Raw genomic sequence first — 24,555 nt, forward strand, 5'->3', positions numbered from 1 at the left:
ATGGCAGGTAATTTATACTCCACTGATGTGTTGCTGAAGCAATTTTAAGGGCGAAATGTTAGCTTTTGAGGAGATAAAAGAAAAATGAAAACATTTATTTGGTTAAATAGCTAAGTAAATAAACTGCCTATCAGACTTCCCCAGCTGTCAAGTCAAAGTAGCATCTGTAACAATGGAGAATTGTTTGGTCTGTCTCCCTTAGTAACAATAGATATTGCCATAAATAATAAGTCACTGTCATTTTTTTTAAAGACCAATCTTCATAGTGGGAACCCAAGACATATAAAATATTACCTGATGGATTTTTAGTGTTAAAGGGAAAGAAAAGCAGAACTTTAGATGCTTAGGGAGAGAGATTTGGAAAAAAAAAAAAAAAGGGGGGAAAGAGTGAAAACAGATGCCCAGAGTCAGGGGACTTGGGTCTGAATTACAGTTCCTAAGCACGTGATCTTAGACAGGACCTTAGCTAACCCCTGGAGCCTCACTCCTCACACATAGATGAAAATGAATCATGACAACAGCTCCCTCCTCAGACTCGCCTAGAATCAGAAGGTATCATAAGTATGAGAGTGCTTTATAAGCTTTGAAAGTAAAATAGCACATATTTGGCATTATTATTACTATTTTGCTTTTAAATAGAATCACATAGCAAAAAGCCTTAAAACAGAACCATAGAAATGGAAAATAACCTCTTCTTTACGTGAGCATGGTAGTGCTCTGAAGCTAGTCCAAGCCAACCTCGTCCAGGCAGAAGATGGGAAAGCCTGGCTGAGGGCAGCGTTAGCCAGGTTAGAGAGGGAGGCTTGATGCCCAGGGATATGAAAAGATGGAATCAGGAGGAGGTTAAGGCTGAAAGGAAGTGGGGAGAGAGGAAGAAGAGGGTGTTCACTAGGATGACCCTGCAGGTTCCTGCCTGCCTGCTGGGGATCTAGGCGGGGCCAGGAACTATGCTGAGGAACACAGAGCAGCAGCTTAAGTAGAGGAAAAGGCAAGTTTACTTTGGGACCAGGTGTTCTTGAGGTTCCTTTGAACTTCTAAGTTCAAATGCTGGTAGACTGCTGAACATGAGACTCTGGAGGACAAAGGCCCAGAAATGGAAATTTCAACATGATTTTCAGCACCTAGTGTAGTGGGCAGAGCTAGAATCCACTGATCATTTAGACCTGAGTTCAGCAAACACTGTGTGAACTATGGTATGGTTTGTGGGCCATCCGGGCCTCTGTCACAGCTAATCTGTTCTACTGTTGTAGCAGGAAAACAGCAAAAGACAGCTCATAAGGACTGTGTGTGGTGAGTTCCAGTAAGACTATTTACAGAAGAACTGTCAGTCAGTAAAATGGGCTGATGGGCAGTCCTTTGCTGAGTTAGATCATGCTCATTGTTTCTAGAATCACCCTGCAGAAGGTAATGCAAGTAGCCTTGCACTTACTATTACTAATGAGATAAATTTAAAAATCAGCGTGTTTATAGCACTTTCATTAAACATCACCTAGTTCGATCCTCAAGGAGACACTCTTAAGTATTTTTATTATTCATATTTCAGAAATATGGCAGGTAAGGTAGAGAGGTTAATGACTTGTTGAAATCACAAGAATCACATGAAAGGAGGCTAGGATTTGACTCTAGACCCTGATTAGAGAACTTAAGAACACTCAATCAAGACCAGGACACCTGGGTTTTAGCAGCCTCTGTTTGACTTAATTGCTCGTGTTGTGAGGCTGCTGCTGCTGCCGCTAAGTTGCTTCAGTCATGTCCAACTCTGTGCGACCCCATAGACAGCAGCCCACCAGGCTCCCCCGTCCCTGGGATTCTCCAGGCAAGAACACTGGAGTGGGTTGCCATTTCCTTCTCCAGTGCATGAAAGGGAAAAGTGAAAGTGAAGTCGCTCAGTCGTGTCCGACTCTTCGCGACCCCATGGACTGCAGCCTACGAGGCTCCTCCATCCATGGGATTGTCCAGGCAAGAGTACTGGAGTGGGGTGCCATTGCCTTCTCCTAATGTGAAGCAGATGCCTTCATTTCTGGCCTTTGGTCTTCTCTTCAGAAAAGCAGTTCCTCAGGCCCTTCTAGCTCTTACATTTTAGGACTTCTAACTTGTCCAGTGTCACCCAGTTAGAGCATGGAAGACCCAATCCTCAAAAAGTGTCTTCCAACAGCACCCTTCTCCCAGGTTGTCCTTATTGCCACTTAATGAAGGAAAGGCCAGAAGTCCCTGAGATGTGGTGACTACTTTAGGGGTTCCGACGACTCTCCATGTGAGATGTAGGACCCTCTCCTGACCATCAGGAGCCTACTCAGGACAGGCCCACTTGCTTTTGGCAGAGAACAGGCATCAACAACCTCAGTGCCCTCATCTGCTACATGACAAGTTAAAAAGAAAGTGACGTAAACCTGCAAAGCAGATTACTGGTGCCCATCATTTGTCTTACTGGGGAAGTGCAGAGTTGATCAGAATGAGTGTGGACCTCCTGGGAACTCAGATTGTGCACCTGTGTTCACCAAGTGGGTTTTGGCACCGTGAGGCCCCTGGAAGCGAGTGCATTTGGCAGCAACTTCAGTCTCTAAGGTATTACCATTATAGCCATCCTTTATTTTGAAGGCTTTCCTATCCTAAAAGCCAGATTTTCAGGCTGAAAGTAGTCAGAAAGCTTTGTCATTTTCCCTTTCCTTTGAATAAAAAAAGAAAGAAAGAGTCCTGCCACTTGTTAAAATTCTTTATGTCATATGAGCTCACTTATTACATGTTACATACAGGACCATGATGTTGGTGTTACAAGCCCCATTGTAGAGATGAAGAAACCCAGGTGAAATGCCTGCCTCAGTTCATACAGGTAGTTAGGAAGATTGCTGGAGTCGTTGTGGCTCTAAACATTTTTCATGGATTTAGATGGAACTTTGAGTTCTTTCCGCCTTAGTTTTACTCCATGGTTACCATCCCATTTTTCATTTTTCCAAGCCAGGAAATGTAAGACCCTGCTGAGGTAGGCCCCAGTGTTGGGGCTTTAAGGACCCCAAGGCTGAAGTTGCTGCCTAGGCAGGGCGATGCTGAGGGCCTCAAGCTTTGGCTCCCCTCCCAGCTACAGTCTGACCCCCAGCTTGGCTCGGCGTGGCTCTTACTCCCCAGGCACCCAGGATGGGGCAGAAATGGGCTTGCTCAGTAACCAGATTGCATGGCGCGTGACCTCACGTCCAAGACCACCTTTCTCGGCATGCTGCGTCTTCTCCCCACTCATCATCTGTTTTGGACCAACCTTTGCTCAATGTGGCCAAGCTTCCCCAAAACAAACACAGTGAATTTAAAGGGATGTGAAGTCATAAGCACAATTGAGGTGGCTTTCCAAAGGGGCTCATGAAAATGGGGGATTGAAAACTATGTGCCTTTGTACTTCAAGCCAAATGGCTGGGAAGAGGTAGGGAGAGTGAGGGAATATGCACGGAAAGGGGAGTCCAGACCCTGGGCTGCCCTCCTGGCTCTCCACTGTTTCCTGTGGACTTTTGGTAAAACACCCCTCACATCCAGAGGCCTTCATTTCTTCCTGCCGGAAAGGAACTGTCAGACTGAGAGCCCTTCTTGCTTTGACATTTTACAAAAGGGATCACATGGCAGTGGAGAGGACAGTGGGCTTAGGAAAGACCCGGGTGTGTTTATATGAAATACTTGAGAAAACAAATCTAACCTACAGTGGTCAAAAGCAGATCAGTGTGGCCACAATGGAATGAGGGGCTGACTGAGCAGGACCTGGGGGAAGTTTGTAGGGTGAGGAAATGCTCTATAGCTTGCTGGCTCTGGGGAGGCCCAAATAAGTGTAAGTATTTGTCACAGCTTATGAAACTGTACACTTAAAATGGGAACATTTCATTGTGTGCAAATTACACCTCAGTGAAGTTGATTTAAAAATAAGAAATAGGTAAATTCATAGAGATAGAAAAGTAGATGAGAGACTAGTTCCTAGGGGTTAGGGGTCGAGGGGACTAGGAAGTCACTGCTTAATGGGTACAGAGTCTATTTGGGGTAAAGAAAGGGATTTAATAATGAATGTCCCTGAATTGTTTGCTTAAAAATGATCAAAATGACAAATGCTTTGCTGTAAATATTTTACTGCAGTAAAAAAACTAAAAATGTAACAAATGTGATCATATCCAGTTCTGCCCTGTGCTGGCTGAGTGACCTTGGGCCAGTCACCAAACTCTAGGGAGCCCTGCTTCTTCCCTGTAAAAGAAGCTAGGAATACCCAGGGTACAGACTATGTGACGCCCAACCGAGACCATGGATATGATCAAGGAAAGCCCTCTATAAACTCTAATTTGGTTTCTGTAAATATATAGTCTATTAATACTCTTCATTCTGTGATTCTACTTGGTTTTTTGGCATGAGCTCATACCTCATACTTAAAGTTGTCTGCAGACACATGGAAGTCTCTGCTATCCACAGGGCCCTGCAACCAGATCCTTTAGATGTACCCTGCATTCCTTCCACATAGTCTCCCAGGACACATCCTGTGCCATTATTAGGTTTCTTAACAGCCCAGTTACACTATGAAGAAGTGTCAGTGAAGGAGATGGATTTGGAAAGCCACCTACCAGTGATTTTTAGGCTGAAAACCATCTTCTATAAAGGAAGGATAGAACTACTCACCCAGAGAGAAGTAACCTTACTATTTGGGGAGTAATTTCTCTGTGCCAGACTGTGTGCTCCCTGTGTGTTTTCTCCTTCAATCCCCAATGAGGACTTCTAGCCTCATTTTACAGATGAGAAAACCGACACCCAGAAGGGTTAAGTAACCTGCACAGAGTTGTAAGGTTACTAAGTAGGTGACGGTGGAAAGAGAACATCAGCATGACAGCCAGGAGCAAGCCCAGCCCTCCAGCTGGGCCCTTGGTGTTCTGTCGCATGTAAACAGTTGCACAGAGCATGAGCATCAGACAAGGCACCATGATGGGTCAAGACCCATTCAAGACCACTCAGGAGCCAGTGCTGCCATGAACGTCGTCCAAGCTCCAAAAATGACCAAACATGATTCCCTCCTGGCTTTAGTCTTACTCTGTGCTTCCTGCCTCCCAGGTAAGAATGATTAAGATAACCATACTCATGCTTCCCGAAAGCACTGAACCCAGAAAGAAACCTTACTTTCTGGACCCTCCCCCTAAACATCTAATATAAGCTTAATCCATAAGAAGCTCTTTCTAACCACTTCTTCCAACTTGCCCCTGGTTCCCCTCATTGTAATGAGCAATAAATCAAACTTGCTCAAGGGCAAGTGTGTACCTGGTGATCTGCAGGCAGTTGGTAGTAGGAATACCAGCCTGGATCTGCCCGATTTCACATCAGTGTGTTTGTACCCTTTCACTGCATCTCCCAGAACATAGGGTATTCGACTTATGCCAAAGGCTTGAGAGTTGATTTGTTTTCATCTTTACTGCATGGTTTCTATCTACTTTGTTGTCCTCTAGTAACAAAGGTTATTAATATGCAAGATTCACAAATGAGCTTATTAAAGTTCATGAGTATTTGCCAACTCCTAGTAAGAGAAGCACTTTCCATTCACTTATTTACATCCTCATGCTCTATGTTGTAAGTTGGTGTGCCTGCCAGGTTCCAAGCTTGTGCTCAGAATGTGGGACACTGACATGAAAGGTACGGCAGAGCTCACTGTGTAGACAGCACTAGGAGGTAATGTGATGGCAGTGTAGACATAGGTCTCTGCAGGGCACTGCTGGAGTCCAGGAGCGGAGTGGTCTGCGTCACCTGCACAATCCAAGAAGCCCTTCTATTTGGGCTAGTTCTGAAAGTATGAACCTATAGGTGCATGACAAAGAGAGGTCCCAAAGGTGGAAGAAACTGTCTAAACAGAGTCTCAAGGGTGGGGAATCCCACCATGTCAGGAGGACCAGGGGCTTCCCTCGTGGCTCAGATGGGTGAAGAATCTGCCTACAATGCAGGAGACCCAGGTTCAGTCCCTGGGTCAGGAAGATGCCCTGGAGAAGGGAATGGCAACCCACTCCAGGATTCTTGCCTGGAGAATTTCATGGACAGAGGAGCCTGGCAGGCTACAGTACATGGAGTGGCAAAGAGTTGGACACAACTGAGCAACTGACACTTTCACTTTCAAGGGGACCAGAAGAACAGAGCAGAAGTGTGACCTAAAAGAGAGTGGAATTAGATGAAGCCAATGGGAGAGGGAGCCACATTGGAAGGGCCTCATGGGTCATCCTGAGGGGGTGTCTGCATTATCCCTGGGGACTTAAGGAGCCTGGAGGGTTGTTTCAGTCAGGAAACTGGAATGACCAAATCCCTTGCAGAAAGATCGTTCTGAGAGAAGCATGAAGAATTTTTTTTTTTTTTAAGCATGATATATGTGACCAGAAGGGTGACTTTTGATTCATGGTCTGGAAAGGGGCATTTATTAGCTCTAATGGACTATGAGACTAATAGGTCTTATGTGCCCAGTGAAGGAGCTTTGACCTTACCCTGTGGTTAGTGGGGAGACTTTGAAGGATTTGAATCAGAGCAGAGATATGGTCAGATCTGACCGAAAAAAAAAAAAAAAAACAGATATCAATGTGCTGTGTTAATGTGTGATTCCATTTAAGCTTTTTGGAATGTCAAAAATAGCCTAAAGACCCCATGGTGACCTTGGCAGAAGTCAGGTCAGAAATTTCTGGATCAAATGATTTCTTAGGTCCCCTCTAGCTCTTGACAGTCTCAAGATTCTGTAACAAGGAAGGTAAAGCTATTTCCAAAACGTATAATGCATCAGAGTGTCAGACTTTGGGATTATCTGCTGCTTGGGGTTTTCCACACCAATGCTCCCCTTCATTAGTGGGGATAATTGAGAGTTGACTGCAGTCGTTACCGCTGTTGTGATGGGTATTTGAAGCTAAATTCCGGCAAGCAGGAGATGTGTGAATATTTATCTCAGCTGCAGAAAGTTAATGCAGTGTGGCATTAATTACCCTGTCTGAGCCTGCTGTCTTCTCCTGTTTTTAGGTGTCACTCTCAGTTGAATAAATTAGTTTCCAAAATTAGAATAAAGCAAATGGTAGGGTGAGATCAAGGCAGCCTGACTTCTTAGGGCATCCAAAAGGCTGAGAGAGCTGAGAAAGTCTACCCAGGAAAGAGGAAGCTGCATTCTTGTAGCCCAGCATAGCACAAGGAGATGTTGTTTCCCACTAGTAGTTGTTTCACTACTTTACCTTCTACCTTTGCTCCACTCACCCCACCCCCAGAACACAAACACACAGAAAAGTTCCATGTTTAGCCTTATCACAAGTATCTGAAGCATTTCAAGACATTGGCAGAGATAGATTAGATGCTTAATAAATCATCTTGCTATAGCTTTTGCTCAAAATTTGATGCTGAGAGAATAAAGCCAAGGAAGAGTGTGTTTAGGACAAAAGGATCAGAACAGTGAAAAAAGTAGAAACTGTATCCTAGACATTCACATTCATTCAACAGACCTTCATTGAGCACTTACTATGCTAATTCTACGTGTAAAATGGCAGACAGAATGCACAGGTGGTAACTCAGAAGTCGGGTGTGGACGAATAAGCTTTCCTACCTTATGTCATCAGATACTTGGAAGAAGTATTATACTCTTTTTTTTTTTTTTACCTTTCCAAGGGCACTATGAAGCCCCATGGTTGGAAACCATGCAGGTTGCCAATTTGCAAACCATTGTATTACACAGTTGGGTGCCTCAAAGAGTAGGAAGCTCCTTCTTCCTGGAGGAATACAGAGATGATGAGCTCTAGAAGAAAATATGCTGGACTTGATCTCAGAAGTTCTGGATTCTATTTACAGCCTGGTTACTAAGTAACCTTGTGCCTCTGGGGAAGCAAAAGCTCTCTTCATTGGGCTTCACATTTTGTCTTCTTGCCCATCCCCACTTTACAATAAAAGCAAGCAATACAACATATTAAATCCATGAGAGGCAACACAATGACTTTGAGTTCCACAACCTCTTTGATTTTCAGTTTTTACCTGCAAGATGAAGATGGAAAGAATAAAAGCCACTCCCAGGATGGTTAGGCAGATAAAATATTGGGATGGCCAAAAAGTTCGCTCGAGTTTCTCATAAGATGTTACAGATGAACTTTCTGGCCAACCCAGTAAGACATAAAGGTGTTTTATACAAATTCCAAAACACTCTACAACACCATGTTTGATATGGGGTTTGTTGTTATTGTTTAATGGCAGCTGTTGTAATAAATGAGAAAAAGTGCTGGAACTTACTTTTAAGTTTCAAGTCCCATGTGACTTACTAGCCATGTGACCATGGTCAAATTACTTAACTTCTCTGTGCTTGGTTTCTCATTTGCAAAAGAGATAAATTACTGCCTTACAAGGCTGTTGTGATGTATTCAAAAGACAATGTACTTGAAAATATCTAGCATGGTGTCGGACACATGGTAGAGCTACAGAATGCCAGTTCCGTCTGTTGGTTCAAGAAAATAAGCAGTTGAAAAGGATCTATACCCACATAGCAGGAGGCAGGCTAATGTACAAAAGATGGCGGAATTAAGATGTCGTTTTGTCCATTTAATTCTGGTACAAATATCTGAGAGTGACAGCATGAAAGTCAACTTTAACAGAAGGGCCTGTGCATGCTTCAGACCAATATAGTGACCTGATCTGCTGGGCTATTTCAGTATGAACTGAAGTCTGGAGTGACTTCAACGAGGCCAAACACCATTTCCCATCTACATTTGGATTGAATTTTTGCTATGTCATATATTGGTGAAAACCTTGTGTATATCTTAGGACAGTCCCAGGGTTGCAGGCAAGTGACTGACCAAACCTGAAACTGCAGCAGGAGTGGATGGAAACAAGCCCTAGAAGCTTTTAACTAAGAGCTCATGGCGTGATTGCTGTTCTCTTGCTCTAAAGCATGCCCAGTCATCGCTGCTTGCAGAAACCAAAGAGCGGAATTTCAGCAATCTCAAGTGGATGTTCACATAACTGTCTTGGAAAAATGTTCACTTCACGTATGATCATTGTTACCATGTTCTGAAGACCATGTTCCTGCCAAACACTATGCTAGAGGCTTTATATATATTCTCTCTAATTTTCCCAAGAACCCTGTAGGGTAAATAGTATTATTCCCATTTCATGGTTAGGGAAACTGAGGCTCAGAAAGTAAAAGTATCTTGTCCATATCATAGAGCTGGTCCAGCTCTGTCTACTAGGCTCTGTGATTTCCCTAACAGGCAGTCAGGCTCAGCTTGAAAACCAAGGGCACAACTGGGTGAGTTGTTCTTCTTAATGATAAAAAAGGATGCCAAAATGATATGCACCATGACTGAATAATCCCAAAATAACCTAAGATCATTCATCATAAACTGTCATCTTTCTGTTCTAATTCCAAACCTTCCTTCCCATACTGTTTCAGGAAACCCTATTGGGAAAAGAGCGGGTCTCACTTTGTCCCTCTGTCCATAGGAGCCGGAGCCTCTCTATGCGCAGATCAACAGATGTAAGAAATAGCATCAATGCGGGCTTGTAGCGGGTGCTTCAAGACTGGCGTGGAAATCAGCATTGCGACAGGCTCTCTTGTATTCTTTCACCTCACGTCATCCCACGAAGAAATTCACGATTGCCCAATGGAACTCCTTTGGAAGAGGGAACTAAGAGGTTTTGGCAACCACTGGCAGAGGTCTATGGCAGCACAAAAACAAACACACAGAAGTATAAAAAACCATACCCAGCATCAAATCACAAATCAAGCAAGTGCTCACCCAACAAATATTCCAGGCTCTCTTAGTGTGGGTTTAAGATGACCCAGTATGTGAAACCCTAATTCTCTTTTTATTTCTCAACCTGTTGACCACTGTAAAGACATCTGATTTGGAGTGACAGGCCTCAGAGAGGTACATCAGGGTTGGCACTGGCGTCATTTAGGCAAATGTAAGATCTCTGTCACCACAAGACGCTCATTCGTATGCCTTTCCACATAGGATGGTATAATTACAATGCTCCACAAGGCCTGGTCTGCCATTTTTTTCCCTTTCCTTTCTTTGCCATGTTTGAAATTAATGAGTGTACAAATTTTTGTATTGCTTTTGACTTTTTTTAGATATTGATGAAGAAATCCAATTGGGAAAAAAGAAAAAAACCCATATGAAATGAATTCACTTGGAATCATCACAAGACAAATAAATGGCTGATGATTCTTTTTGATTAAGAATGTTGCCAAAACAACCCTTTAAGCTCTTCTGCATCCTGGTGAAGAAAGACAGATTTCGGTTTAACCTTCACTCTGTGAGTAGGAAAGGACATCAAATCCCATTGATGAGAAAGATGAAAAGTACATCTGATTTCCTCAGAAGCTCTAAACTCTTTAAGTCCAATAAAATGAGATTTTTTATTTTTCCGATATCTTGCTGCTGTGATGCTATGCAGACAAGTGTCTTCTCCATGTGCCATTTTCAAAGAAAAGTCATTTGCCAAATACTTCTGGTACAATCCTGGTCATGTGGTTTGGGGTTTTAAAAAATCAACTTGCTAATGGAACAGTGGTGACATGAATATTCAGAGTAACAAACTGATTCTGTGGTCACGATGGTTCATCTCTATCTCTTTTTGTACATCAGAAAATTCAAATGGGATTTTTATTTTATAACTTAAAAAAAAAAAACCTTACCATTAAACTCTTTAAATATTTAAGGGAAATGGCTTTAAGGAGTTCTAATGAAAAAAAAAAATTGCCCGTTTGTGTTTTTTTTTGTAAATATAAATGTTAATGAAAATGCTTTTTTAATAATGCCATTACACTGTAGAGAAGGTAGCAGATTGAGTGCAGAATGTGACAAACTTGATGGGCGGGGCTCACTTTCCGGAGACTACTCTGGAGCCTATGGTAGGAAGTTGGAGTTCAGGGACAACTGGCAGGAGCAGTCAGCCAATCAGCAGCTAGTGATCAGGAAGGGAGCACGTGACTCCAGCCTCTCATCTAAGTCTTTCTGCGAGAGTATAACCCTCTGTGTAAAACCAGAAAGAGACAGTTCACACTCTGAAGGCCTGTCCTTCAGATTCTGAAACTCCCTCCCACCTTTCCACTCCCACTGACCCTGTAGACATCACTGGACTGTTTGTATGTGAAACAGAAGAATTTAAGCTTCCTTTTTTTACATTTATGAGACAAAAAGTGCAGTGTTTGGTTCATATGTTTAGCACATGATTTTCATAAAGAATCTATATATTTTTGCCCTACAGAGAATATTGTTCTACAGGTCGACTGTGTTTTCCTGATGTTCCTATGCAGTTACATTATGTTGAATTGAATGGTTTAACACTAAAAAGAAAACTTTAAATAATCATGGGATGAATTGGATTGGGGGTGGGGGTGATTATCCTTACTTGGTTTTAAAATTTGAAAAGTAGAATTTACCTTGATATGATTGACTGCAATCGGCCTGTGTATTTTGATACTTCGTATCAACAGAAACTAAAATGATTTGGAAGAAGGTATACTTGGTGACCAAGGAAAAAATTGAGAAGTCAAGGTAATTGTTACTGTTTAAAGCCCATGTTTTACACCGTCAGGTCACTGGAATCTAAATGTTTTCCGGTTAACTGGCAAATGTCCATTGCAGAATAGATGTGTCCCCCTAACATGGAAAGTCTGAAGAACTCGAGAGCTGAAAAGGGCCATTACCTTCCTCTGTAGCTGTCACATTTTGGTTGACATGACTTCTCCAGGAATGTGCATACTTTGGATGAGCTGATCCTTCCATGTGAAGGGGAAAATGGGAAAGGTGTGATAACTATGAAAGTTGTCCTGAGACCAGTTCAATTGCGTTTTCTGGGGATTTGATGAGATAGGCAGTTCACACGGGGAAGTAACTTAAATTGCTCTGTTGTCCGTGATTCTGATTTTAAACCAGTGGTGCTATCTTCTCCCTCAATATGGTTGTTTTGAGTTTGTCTTGCAGTATCACACCCTTCCACTGATTCTGCAGGTTGCGTCTGACACATTCAGAGTGAACTCTGGCTGATGTGGCTGTTTCAGGTACACCATCTGGAGCTCATTTCATAGCGGAAAGTGACAGCCCAGTGGATTTGTCATCATTCATTGAGTGTGGGTGAAAATATAGCTGGCTCTGAACTTAAAGAAGATGGCCCCTGTAATGCATTAAAGTGAGGGAAATAAAGTCAAGATTTTAAACTGCCATCCATGTTATCATTGGCTGAATTCTGCTGTCTAATAAGCACTGTTTGGGGAACTCGGAACCACCGTATCTTATCCCAGGAAAATAGTGAGATTTCTAAATAAGAGCTGAGGTGCAGATACCAAAAGGCCATGGGGAGTGTGCACAGTTCCAGTTAGACTGATAGAAAATCCACGTGTACAACTGTTAATTCCTCATCCTTCACTAGCACGAAATTTGTCACTTTAAAGTTTGAAACCAGGGAAACACCGCCTGTCATTCTGTTCCCATACCCCATAGCTCTCTTTACACGCCGCAAGACTTTTTTGATAATTCGTACTCATCCCTGTGTCTACTGAATCCCCATCATGTAATGTACCGGGCACCTTCTTTAAAAAAAAAAAAAAAAAAAGTTTACTCTGTGGGTTTGGTTCATTTCAATTTCTGCGTTCTGACACATATTTTTTTAATAAAGATGAGAAAGAGAAAATGACTGTTGCAGTACATTTCTAGACCTACTTTAACTTTACCTCAGATGACAGTTTGTTAACATATATGGACACATTATTTTTAACTTTATGTACAATGCATTCAACAGAACAGCAAAATTTTTAGAAATTTTCCATTAATTTCTGTAACACACCGTGTAAAACTGTTACAAATAAACATGTTTGAGAACAACAGCTTAGCCTGGTTTTATTCCGTAAGCTTCTACTGGATATTCAGGTTGAGGACTTGGAAGAAGAAACTGCTTCTCTTGAAACTTCCATTGGACCAGGTGAAGGCCTGTTTTCCTGGCACAGGACCAGAAAAAGAAAGCTCCATTGAGGAGTCAGGTCAGTTTGTCTTCAGTTCAATTCAGGTACTGGCTCCGCTTGGAAAATCACAGTGAGGAATGAGGAGGCTGTTGTCAGAAAAAGCACACCCTGTGTAGATGCGGTGTTCGGACCACACTTAGCGTGGGACTTTAGAAGTTGGGAAAGACCCCAGGACTTACCCTATGGATTTGTATCTTCTTCTAAAAAATATAAAAAATAAAACAAAAAACCTGCTAAACTGTTGGTTAGAAGACCAAGCTTAACCTACACTGTCAAAGAATTTGCCCCATAGTTCAAGATCATCTGCTATAAGAGACCCAAAGAATGAAGCGTTTATCTTCCTTCACATTCCGCACACAATCCACACCAAAAAACATGAAAGGAAAACAAGTCTGGAGCTGGACCGTGACTTTCATTTTATGTATTGAAGAACAGAAAGAAAAAAAGTGTGTGTGTATGTATATGTGTGTATCATTTTTATTTTCTCTTGTTATTAAATCAGTTGATCCAATAATCAGCCAGATTACAGATTATGATTAGGTCTGTGGGATGCCAAAAAACACCTCTGTTTAGGACTGGTTATGTTAATGGTTGTATAAACATATGCCCTCAGTCTGGTGTCATTAAATAGAAAGTATTAAACAGATGTTACCACCAACTTGGAGAAAATGAGAGAAAGGATTCTAGCAAAATAAATTTGGGCCAGATAGAAGGAACAACCTTCATATAGTAAGAAATGGACTGAGTTGTTAGAAGATGTTATAGAAGGCTTTCTGAATAATAGTGCCTCATACTTCTTGAGCAGCTATTACGTGCCTCAAAGACACTCCATGCTAGATGGCCATTGCCTTAGTTAATCTTCTAAGCCTTAGACATTATCCTCAATTTATAAAAAAACTGAGACTTGGAGAGATCAAATAACTTCTTCAGCTAGCTGACGGTAAAGTTAAGAAGTTTCTTTACTCACAATTGATTTTAACTTTTTTTTAGAAAGCTGAATATTCACCCTTTTTAATAGTTCTAAATAGTCTTGTTGAAAAGCCTGATCGCTATGCCTCTTCCCAGAACTCTAGTTGATCTTTGGTAAATAAGTTAGATTTCTAAGTTCCTCCAGTTGAAAATTTAAAAAACATGAGATCTTAGTATCTTTAATATGTTGCTAACTTTGTAATTTCTTTTTTAATTAGCACTTTGAAAGGGTATGTGTCACAGCGATTAAAAAAAAAAAAAAATACACCTTTCTGCCCAGCTGGTTCAAGTTTAGCTGAAACCAAGAACTGGTGATTTACTTTCCCAACCTAAATGCATCTTAAAGAAGTGACAAATTAAAAGGTGTCCTATTTAACTATTAGATGGATGCCAAAATAAATCAGGCAGACATATCTGCTTTGATTTTGTGCTTGAGAGCAAACCCTTGTTGTTTTGACAGTAAATGGTATTTATTTTACTCAGAATGACAGTAGGAAAAACGCCTAGAATAGAAACAGGATTCATTGAAATCAACCTTCAAAGCTTTGAAACCTTTTAAAAGATGTTTAAATTAAGGGAACTGGAGCAACAGTTCCTTAAAGATTTTTTTTTTAAAAAATGAACAGATGTAGATGGCTTTCAAGCCACTTAGTAACCAGTTCTCAGTATTTATGTTAAAATCTTAATAATATAATAATAGCTGCTACTTGCCTGCTGCTCCTGCTATATCTGTGTCACTCATTTTCTAGCTATGATTTCCAAAGTTTTACACAAACCCTGAGAAGAAAAGAAACAGGCTCCCCATTTTACAACTTAGGAAACTGAAACTTAGAGATGTTATGAAACAGCTGTTAATTAACAGAGCCAACAAGCTCTCCCAGAGGCTGTTGAGGTTCCCAGGGTCTGACATCCAAGTCTCTTTCCTCTCTTCCATGTTTGCTTCTGTCTGCAGGGTTTCTGAGATGTCAGATGGCTCATGCACCCTCTGTAAGATACTTTTAAAGTCTATCTCTATTCCACTAAAAGTAGTGTTTGTTAGGAAAATTACACCTAACCTTACCTGGGCTGACTTAGTGCAGAAATGGATTCTTCAGTAAAACGACTGTAGATATTTTTTAAAAAGGAAAAATTCAGTTTTATTTTTAAGAACAGTGATAACTCTAACCCAATCCAATGAATATATAATTGCAAAACAAACCACTAGCATTCATTTTCTCATCTAAGATACAGAGGTCTGAAGGGGGAGTCTTCTTGAACAGGTTCATCGTTTGCTGAAGAGTATTGATGACTGCCAAGTGGAAAATGTCCAAATATTCTTGCGAGATGGCAGCCTCTGATGACTTGGGTCTTTAATCTTCAGAACAACCTCTTGCCACTCTGTCACTCACGCAGGGGCCACAGCCTGGATAGGGAACCAGCAGGGATGGTGGACGAGGGAACAGGCAGTGATCAGGGCTGACATCTTGTCAGCAGTAAAATGCTCAGCTGTCCTTTTTCCTATTGTAAGGAACTCTACCCTGCCTCTTGAGGCACCCTGAAGTCTGTCTTGTTTCAGATGATAGAAGTTAGTTACCCATTGCTCACGGCCATGAGCTCAAGAACCTAGGAACTTAGTTATTAAAGGGGAATTATTTCTTCTTACCTGTCTGTGCCCTTTCAAACTTTCATAGGTGGTAAAGGAAAGGTGGTCAGTGACCACACAGTCCATGTTTACTCTTTTGAAATAAAGCAACATCATATCATAAACTAAAAATAAAGGAACCCATAGTAAATGGTTAGTCCTCTTTCATCAGAAGAGAAGTGATGCAAAAGTCAAGCAGGTAGGTAGTCAATAGTTTTCTTTCTTCCTATTGTGTACTAACCTTAGGCAGAACCTGGAAAGTCGAGTATTTGACCAGATCATGCATTGCTTAGCATTTGCCTCCCTTCTCCCAAAAGTGGAACATGCTATCTTTACTGGTGAGTTAACATAGATTACAGAGGGTAGACTCTGAATTCCGAAAGTCTTGGTAGTCTACAGCTGTACCACCCTGAACTCACCCAATCTTATCAGGAAGTCTCCATGTAGGTTCTGGCCCCACGACTTTCTAGTTGTTTGACCTCAGGTCACTGAATGTAACTTTGAAATGATAATATCTTCTTCGTAAGGCTGCAATGACACATAAATTTGAAAATTTCATAACTGGACGTAGTAAATCCTCAAGTTGTAGTTTAGTCCTGCTCAACTCTTTTACAATCCCATGGACTGTAGCCAGCCAGGCTCCTCTCTCCAAAGCAAGAACACTAGAGCAGATTGCCGTTTCCTTCTCCAGGGGAATCTTCGTGACCGAGGGATGGAACCCGTGTTTCCTGCATTGGCAGGCAGGTTCTTTAGCACTGAGCCACCAAGGAAGCCCACACAAATGCTCAGTACAAGTTACAGTACAGTAAAGAAAGTGATAGCTATTATATATTTTTGGGTTTAATTATTTTACTTTATCCTTTCACATTTATTATCCCAGGATGGCAATGGATGATTATTAACTCTATTTTGTTGTCAAAGAAAAGCAAAGAAGCATACATATATCTCTTTGAAATCTTTTTCACTGGCAAACTTTAAAGCAAAAATATATCATGGATTTATTCATGTAACAGTTATTAAGCATATGCTATGTATGAGGATCTGTGATAAGCACTAGAGATTCAGAAATTTTTTTAAGATGTCTATATGACTATTCCCACTTTAAGAAGTTCAGAGTCTAGTTGGGAAAAAAGACTAATTAGGTAAGTATAGTAGGATGACTGCTGGAAGAAACACAAGAACTAATACTATGGGAATGGTGGAAGAAGGCTATACAGAAGCACTGATGGTTGAGTTGTATCTTTAAAAATGAGTAGGAGTTCTTCGTGAAGCAGTGGAGGCCAAAGCTGTAGCTGAACTGGCACAGCCAGTGAGCATGATGTGCCTGGAGTAAGTGAAGGGAGACAATGATGCACTATTTAAGGTCTTGAATAACACGCAAAAAAAGTTTCTCAATTCGTATTTCAAAACTAAAATAATAAAACATCAAAAATTGTACCAATTACAGCCTGATCTTTCTAATGTATAATCAGAAATTCCTAAATAGTAGCAAATTAAACACAGCTGTAAACCATGACCAAATAAAGTTAATTCTTGGAACGCAATTAATAGGTCAAGAGAGAATGTCCCATCTTAGTGTCTGCCAGAAAGGCATCTGGTAAAATTCATTATCCTCTTTGAGAAAAACATTAGAGGCTAAAATTATAGAATTTCCTTCACATGATAAAGAACGTCAATCGCAAACCTATAGGAAACATAGCAGTAAAACTTGAAGGTATCTGCAACAATGAGGTGGAGGTCAAGGCTGTCAACCATGACCTCTATCATCTAGCAGTGTTCTGAATTTAAGACATTTAAAATGGGAGCGTTATCAGTGTTTGTGGATAATATTTTCTAATAGGAAATATCTAACAAGCTATAAGAACTAATAAAAGAATCAAGGTGGTTATTTTTTAAATATATAAAAGTCATTATTTTCTATATTGTTATAAATGACCTTTTGGAACACTATTTTTAATGGAAAATAATTCCATAAAAATAACAAGAATAAAATATGCAAAAGTAAATTTAATACTGATGTAAGTTCATAAGATCTAGATATTTTTTTCATTATAAAACCTTGTAACATGGCACAGAGAAACAACAAATTCAGGGAGGAAGTTTCAAGATTATAAAAATGTCAGTTCTTAATTTGCCGCGGCTCAGGTTCAATCATAATCTCAGTTCTTCATCTTCAATCACATATTTATATTCAGTAATGTTCTAAAGCACATCTGAAGAGAAAATCCTGTGAGAATATGCAAGAAAAAAATAATGGAGATAAACAGTCTATCAGATCTCAAAACATAAAGCTAAAATCATTTAAAGTTTTTGGTATAGGACAAAGAATAAAATGATCTATGAAACAATGTAAACTATAGAAACTAACTCAAGAAATTACTGTATCATTAATCAATGGATAGTTGAAAGTATCCAGAGCAGTGGGGATAAAGACTATTCAATAAGTAAAAATGGGATAATAAACACTGTTAGAAAAAAGATTCTTAATTCACATCATATAGTTAATTAAAATCCACAGAAATTAAATATCAAATGTATCATATGTATCCATCAAAGTATATGAGAAAAAATTAATATTCGTATGGGGTAGGAAAGAACCTCATAAGTCTAATACCAAATGCAGAAAATATATATAAATGTGTAGAGATTTAACTTCATGAAAATTTATGTTTAAAAATGCCATAAACAACAGTAAAAGGTCATGGAAAAATTAGAGAAGTATTATTAAAAAAAACTTTATTATTCTGAATACACAGAAAGCTCCTAAAAGCTTACAGAAAAATATTTACAGAAAAGTAAAGAATATGAACAAACAATCCCCAAAGAAGAAACGCAGAAAGCCCATAAATAATAGCTAGAGGTAGAAAACAGCAAAATGTTTTATCAATAGGGAACACATTAAATTACAGCACTATGCAGCCTTTCTTCAAAATGAAATGTCTAAATAAGCCTATATAAAATAGTGTCAATGATACATAAGAGTGGGTTTGGTAAGTTCCCATTTCTATTAATAGTATAAAAATATGTATGCAGGTATTTATGTATCCACAGAAGATTTTTATTATGGTATTCATGAAACTGCTCATTCACTTAGTATCTATTGAGTGCCTCCTATATGCCAGGAGTATTGTTTTCATGGAGCAATATGAGGCTTTTGCTAACCTTGCAGTGAGTAACCTTAGAGAAGGGGACCTCAAAAGGGAGAAAACAAACTTCTCACTTCATTGTGCTTTTTGAAATTTTATATTGCTACAAACCTTATGTTTCCAATATTGTTATGGGCCAAGAAGTATTTCTTTGGCTGTATAAAATTTTGTAATCAAAGAAATTCATCAAGACAACATTTTCCTATCAGATTAGCAATGATTATTTCTGTGTTGGTGAAGATAGGAAACAGGCACCCTCAAACACTTTGATTGAGTCAAAGGAATTTTTAAATCAAAATCTTTAAAAGTTGCATAACTTTCAGCATGATAATTCCATGTATAAGACAAATTTAAAAGATGGAAACTCCCATGACAATGAATAAATAGATATTAAGATATTCTTCACTTATTATGTATAATAGTGAGATATTAGAAATTAAATTTCTAATACTGTGAGACTATCTAAATGTTATACCTGTAGAATGGGAGGCTATGCCTTTATCATCAGTGATAAGCTCCTTGAAGACAGGGACCATGTCTTTTTCATTTATCTTTAGCATTAGTAAGTATATATTTATGCATATGAGTATGCAGTCACTAAAATAATGTTGTAGAACCTATATTTTGTCTCAGGGTTCCCCATGCCATTTTTCATTAATAATTCAGTATAGCAGAGGATAAAATCATATGCACATTATGATCCAATTTTGGTTATATAAATATACACACATTCATAGAAAAAGCTTACAAAAACTTTGGTAGTAGGATTCATATAACTTCCATTTTGTTTCTTGTGCTGAATTTTTTGGGTTTGTTTTCCAGTTTCACACATAAGTGATTTCTCACTGTAAGCTTCAAACCCTGCTAATGAAGCAGTTGATAGAGATCCATCAGTCTCCTTCTCAAAGTAAGCTGATCTTTAGCCAAGGTTTAAGTGACTCACTATCATCCTCTAAACAGGTTCAAGGGGACCATAAGAAAGACCAAGTATCCTGCCCTGCATGCATTCTTCAAAAGAGGTGAGAATGGTTTGGGGAGGGCTGACTGGTTATATAACTTGCATAGACAGCGACTCTGCTAACACAGCAAACATAAAATTCCACTCCAGAACCAAAGATGTATTAGAGATCATGGCGGTCAGTAAGTTGGAGTAAGGAGAGGGCGCAGAGATTCCTATTTCCAAGCCCCTGCAGTCTGCCTCTCTCCTCACTGCTGTCACAGCACCACATCCCCCCACCTGCCCTCACCTCAAAACATTATGCCATAATCAGAAGACAATAATCCAGTCCATCTATGAAACCCCTTGTTTATCATTCACAAGTTATAGTAGTGTTATTTTATTCAGCATGCATGTTTTATCTGTTTTAATAAAGATTATTAATAAAATAAAAATTTTATATAAATATTTATTTTTAATATATATTTTTTAAAATAAAAATATAGTTAAAGTATAAGACATAAAGCTCTCATAAGTTTGCTCCTAACTGCTCTCTCTGCCAACTTATTTTGCCATTAATTCTTTTTTAGCTTTTTAAATTTTTTTTAAAAAAATTTATTTATTTTAATTGGAGGCTAATTACTTTCATTTGTACTTAATGTTAAATTTAAATTCTATATGTTTTAATTACATAGAAATCATAAATATATTCTTAATATTAACAATAATTTAATATTAGATAAAAAATGAACTCTTGACCACCCTTCTCACAGAAAACCAGTTTTCAATTGTCTCTTCTAGATTTTCTAAGTATTTCCACTCACAAATGTTTACCACAGAAATACATAGTTTTACCTTATAGGAGTTTGGTTTTTTAATATATAAGTAGTATGCTATGCATAGAACGTGTTTTTCTTCATGGAACCATGAGTTTGGAATATTATGTCTCATGTATGCATAAATCAATACAGATGAATGTGTGTGTATTAAATACTGAGGAATAATATTCTTACATAAGGTATACAAATCTTCATTGTACAATTCAAATTCCAGCTGCCCAGCTCTGTCACACAATAACTCTGTGATGTTGGCTGAATTAACTTCCCTGAGCTACCATATCCTCATCGTAAAATGAAGATGAGATTATCATTGTATTAATAATGAGGCATAACTGAGCTGGTATTTATAAAGTGCTTGACACACCTAAACCCTAGGTTCGTGTCTGTTAAATACGAGCACAGTGAGGTCTGCAGTGGGTGAAGAATGGAGGTAGATCTGGTCTCGCAGGCCCGTGTGGCTGCTCGTGCACCATACACTCCATCATGATCCTCTCTGGGAAGAAGGAGTGAGCACCAACTCCCACACTTCCAATGGGAAGTTGAGACCCAGCAGAGAAGTGGCTTGACACTCAACTATGGTGTGAGTTACTGTGACCCTCATCTTCCCACTTTCAAGGCTCTACCTGGGCCACTCCACATGGTTAGACTCTCAGCCTCACCCTTTCTCACTTTCTGAGCTTCTCCATTGCAAGGGGCAGTGTGGTAGGTGAAACATCCAGCCTTTCTCCTACAGAGACAGAGTACCCTGAAGAGGCCAGCGAAGATGTGCTACCTGACTCACCACCATCCACACCTCTTTCCCTAGCCTTTACATAAGAATTCTTATAGTTCCACCTTGATCACGCATGTCCATCTGTACCCTCTTCTACATCCCACTACCACTGCAGGACAAGCCTCGTAAGGTAGTCACCTTGTCTTTCCTCTGAAACAACGTCTGCAAAATATTCCTAAGCATTTTTCTGCCTATTGACTCTCTTCTAAGAACTTCCATGGCTCCTTGTTATTAATTCCTGTAGACTTAAGTCTGGGTGAGTTTAATATTTCCACCCAGGCTTTCCAAGAGACAAGGAAAAATTAAAATGACTTGTAGCAGGTTTCTGGAATTCTATCATAAAGTTATACCCTAAGCAGTTGTTACCTCTCCTCCCTAGATCCCCCAGAAGCTTTGATGGCAGCCCCTCCCTGCTCAGCACTGAGCCAGTTCTGACCATGGAGGGAGTTGATCAGCAGCACCAGCAAGTGGGGTTTGGAGTTGACTTTGCTGTCCCCATCAGAGTGGGAGAGAGGAGCCCCCCCAGAGTGGCCACAGGTCTGACTCTTTCTTGAGCCAAGCCCCTGATTCTCCCTGGGAGGTAGAATCACTTCCTGTCTCATCAGACTGGACTGCTGCTTTAAGTCCATCCTCAGGCTCCTAGGGTCTCCCTCTGCCTCGTTGCTGAACTGGCCCAAACCCAGTGGTCCACTTCCCTTATATGTGGCTGATCTGTGACCCCCCCCCCCAGTCCCTTCTGCCTCCTTACCCCCAAACAGCTAGTCCAGGACTCTGTCCCTTAGCAGCTCACTACTTAATTCCACTTTCAAGTTCCCCTGCTTTTCACCAGGCCCTTCTTTCCCCACCTCCTCCCTAGGGCCTTTTTTTTTTTTTTTTTTTTGATAGAGGATGGTATTTGAGATGAAACATATCTACATTTTTGGTTTTCTTCTCACAACAGTCCACGAGGTGAGTGTTTTAACTTGCATTTTAGAAAAAAAAAAAAGGAACTGAAATTCAAGTCAGGAAACATGCTCTTTAGATAAATGGTGTGGCCAGAATTAGATGGGGACAGACCCCTCTTTCCTTGACTGCTCTATGCTTCCTGGGGACAATGAGTGAGGAACTGCCTTCCCACTTCTGCTTGGGATACACCTAGATTTCAGGAAACTGCTGATCACGGTTGACTATGATACCTTTCTCTAGCTCTTTGTATATTTACCTGAACCAATGATGGAAGGCGCTTAGTTAATATCTGTTACATTAATGCATGTGGTTTGCCACTAATAATGCCATATTCTCTCAGTGGAAATGTCTGGTTTACAGATCATGAGGGGAAGGATTTATCAAACTCCACATGAGCTTAATTAAAAAAAAAAAATTTTTTTCAAAGCCATCCATGCTTTGTGCTGATGATGTTTTAGGTGGAGTGAGGATTGAATTTTTGCGAGTGATTCTATAATTTGCAAACCACGGGCAGCACTGGAAACTATCACCTCCAGGAAGATGTGCTTTAGCAGGTTTGTTCTTCACTGAAAGAAAACCAACATGGAAGAGACACAAGGAAAGAAAGTTGGCCAAGGGAAGCATCTCTTTAATGGGGCCAGATTCAAGTTAATTTCACTGTGGATCCTGGGACTCACCTGAGGAATAGTGAGGAGGGTGGCAGTGGCATTTTGTGGGGCTAGGAACTAGAGAAGGGAATCTATATCAAGAAAGCAAGAGCCAGATTGAGAAGAGCCTCAAGATCGTGAAAGAGAGCCTGAGGATAAAGCACAAGGAAGAAGAGCCAGTCTCCAAACAGGTGAGCAGGGGGCAGAATGTGGGTAGAGACACCTGTCAAAGCCAGAGGATAGAGTGAAGGGCTCTGAGTCAAGGTTGTGACTAGGATACAAACAGAATCCTAGAGATAATGCTATGGAACCAAAAGAGGAAATGGTTCCTTTCCTTGGGATATCCAAGGAAGACTTTGCAAAGGAGGTGACATTTAAGGTGGATCTTGAAATGATGGACATGAGTTCTCGGGATGGAGGATGGGATCCAAGAGGAAAGCCCATCCAGACAGAGGAAATGACAGGAACCAAGCAGCAGAAGTCACAACATTTAGAATTTATCAAAGGAGATCCAGGATTTGACCCAGAATATCATGCATTTTCTTGTAGAAAAGAAGGAAAGACAAAGAAAGTAGGAGAGGGAAAGCAATGAGGGAAAAGAGGAGAGAAAATGCCATTCCATATTAGAGATACATTTTTTCTGTCTTACCTACCTGTTGTGTAATATCCAAGAGTTAATACAGAAAGCTATGAAATAGGAAGTATGAAAATGGATTTCAGTTCTGGAGCACTGAAGCCATAGCAAGTGAGTTCCAGGGGAAAATTAGAAGTCATTCAAGATGAAGTTTCCTAACATGAACATTTTTCCTTTCTTTTATACATCCTTCTCCTGCCTACTTCTTCCCTTCTCTATTTTCTGAGGTTGGAAATGAGACAGGGGTGGAATTTAAATTATTTTTTTGGTTTCTAGCAGAATTTAGGCTGGGGAAAAAAATGACAGGTAAACACTTTCATTTTAAAAATGAGAAAGTTGGGGTCAGAGTACAGAAGGTTACTTTCTCAAGACCTCAGAGCTAGTGAATGCCAAGGCTGGGAATAAAGCCCCCATCCCTCCTTTCTTAACTGAAGTCTGTGATCCTCATAACTTCTCCAAGCTACACTGAGAACCTCTGCCTGCCCCTTCATCCTTCCTTGACAAAGGACACAAGTATGGGCAGGATGCCTCCAGCGTCCAGGACTATCCCATGTGGCAACTTCAGGATTCGCCAGTGAATCCTGCTCCAGAGAAAAAGACTCAAGTGTGTTGATGCGTATCAGCTAGCTCTTTCTTTTCCAGGGACTTCCAGGGATCCATCTGAAGAGCCTTTGGTTTATTGTCCTGCCCTGGGGATTTAAGAGTTAAGAGATGAGAAGGAGGGAAGGAGAGTGAGAGAAACCAGATTCCAATTTCTCACCAGCAAAGGAGAACTAAGGTTTGACATAAGAGTCTTTGACTCAGACCCTACCTTTATTAAGTAATAATGTTATTTAAATTATAATAGAGAACATTTATTGGACTTTACTTTGGTTCTAGGTACTATGCAGGTGGTGTGTCCACATCATCTTTAACCCTTACAAAATCCCAGAAAGGCTTCAACATTCCCATTTTGTTGGTAAAGAAATCATAGAGAGTTTAAAGCCCTCATCCAAGGTTACACGGTGACAGCTTTGGCAGCCTCAGGATTTGATTGCAGATCACCCTGACTCCAAACTTTATTTTTAAGAGCTGTGTGACC

The 24,555-nt window shown here is 40.2% G+C and overlaps 2 protein-coding genes across 17 annotated transcripts in view; both read left to right on the forward strand.

The window, feature by feature from the left end:
* Nucleotides 1-12,829, forward strand: part of DAB1 (DAB adaptor protein 1) — a 452,572-nt gene extending 439,743 nt beyond the window's left edge. For all 15 annotated transcript variants that reach the window (XM_081486752.1, XM_081486754.1, XM_081486743.1 and 12 more), the window contains one exon: nucleotides 9,439-12,829. Coding sequence is in view for 8 of the 15 variants with exons in the window: in XM_081486754.1 (XP_081342880.1) it covers nucleotides 9,439-9,483 (45 nt within the window). In the remaining 7 variants the exon portion in view is untranslated. The remainder of the gene's footprint in view (nucleotides 1-9,438) is intronic.
* Nucleotides 12,830-19,660: 6,831 nt separating this feature from the next.
* C8B (complement C8 beta chain) overlaps nucleotides 19,661-24,555 on the forward strand; it is a 186,219-nt gene continuing 181,324 nt past the window's right edge. For both annotated transcript variants that reach the window (XR_014052798.1, XM_081486762.1), the window contains exons 1-2: nucleotides 19,661-19,719; nucleotides 24,117-24,252. The gene's annotated coding sequence lies outside the window, so the exon portion shown is untranslated. The remainder of the gene's footprint in view (nucleotides 19,720-24,116; nucleotides 24,253-24,555) is intronic.

The sequence above is a fragment of the Giraffa tippelskirchi genome, chromosome 5, assembly GCF_054371585.1.
Source record: "Giraffa tippelskirchi isolate mGirTip1 chromosome 5, T2T-mGirTip1v1.2.pri, whole genome shotgun sequence".
NCBI lineage: Eukaryota > Metazoa > Chordata > Mammalia > Artiodactyla > Giraffidae > Giraffa > Giraffa tippelskirchi.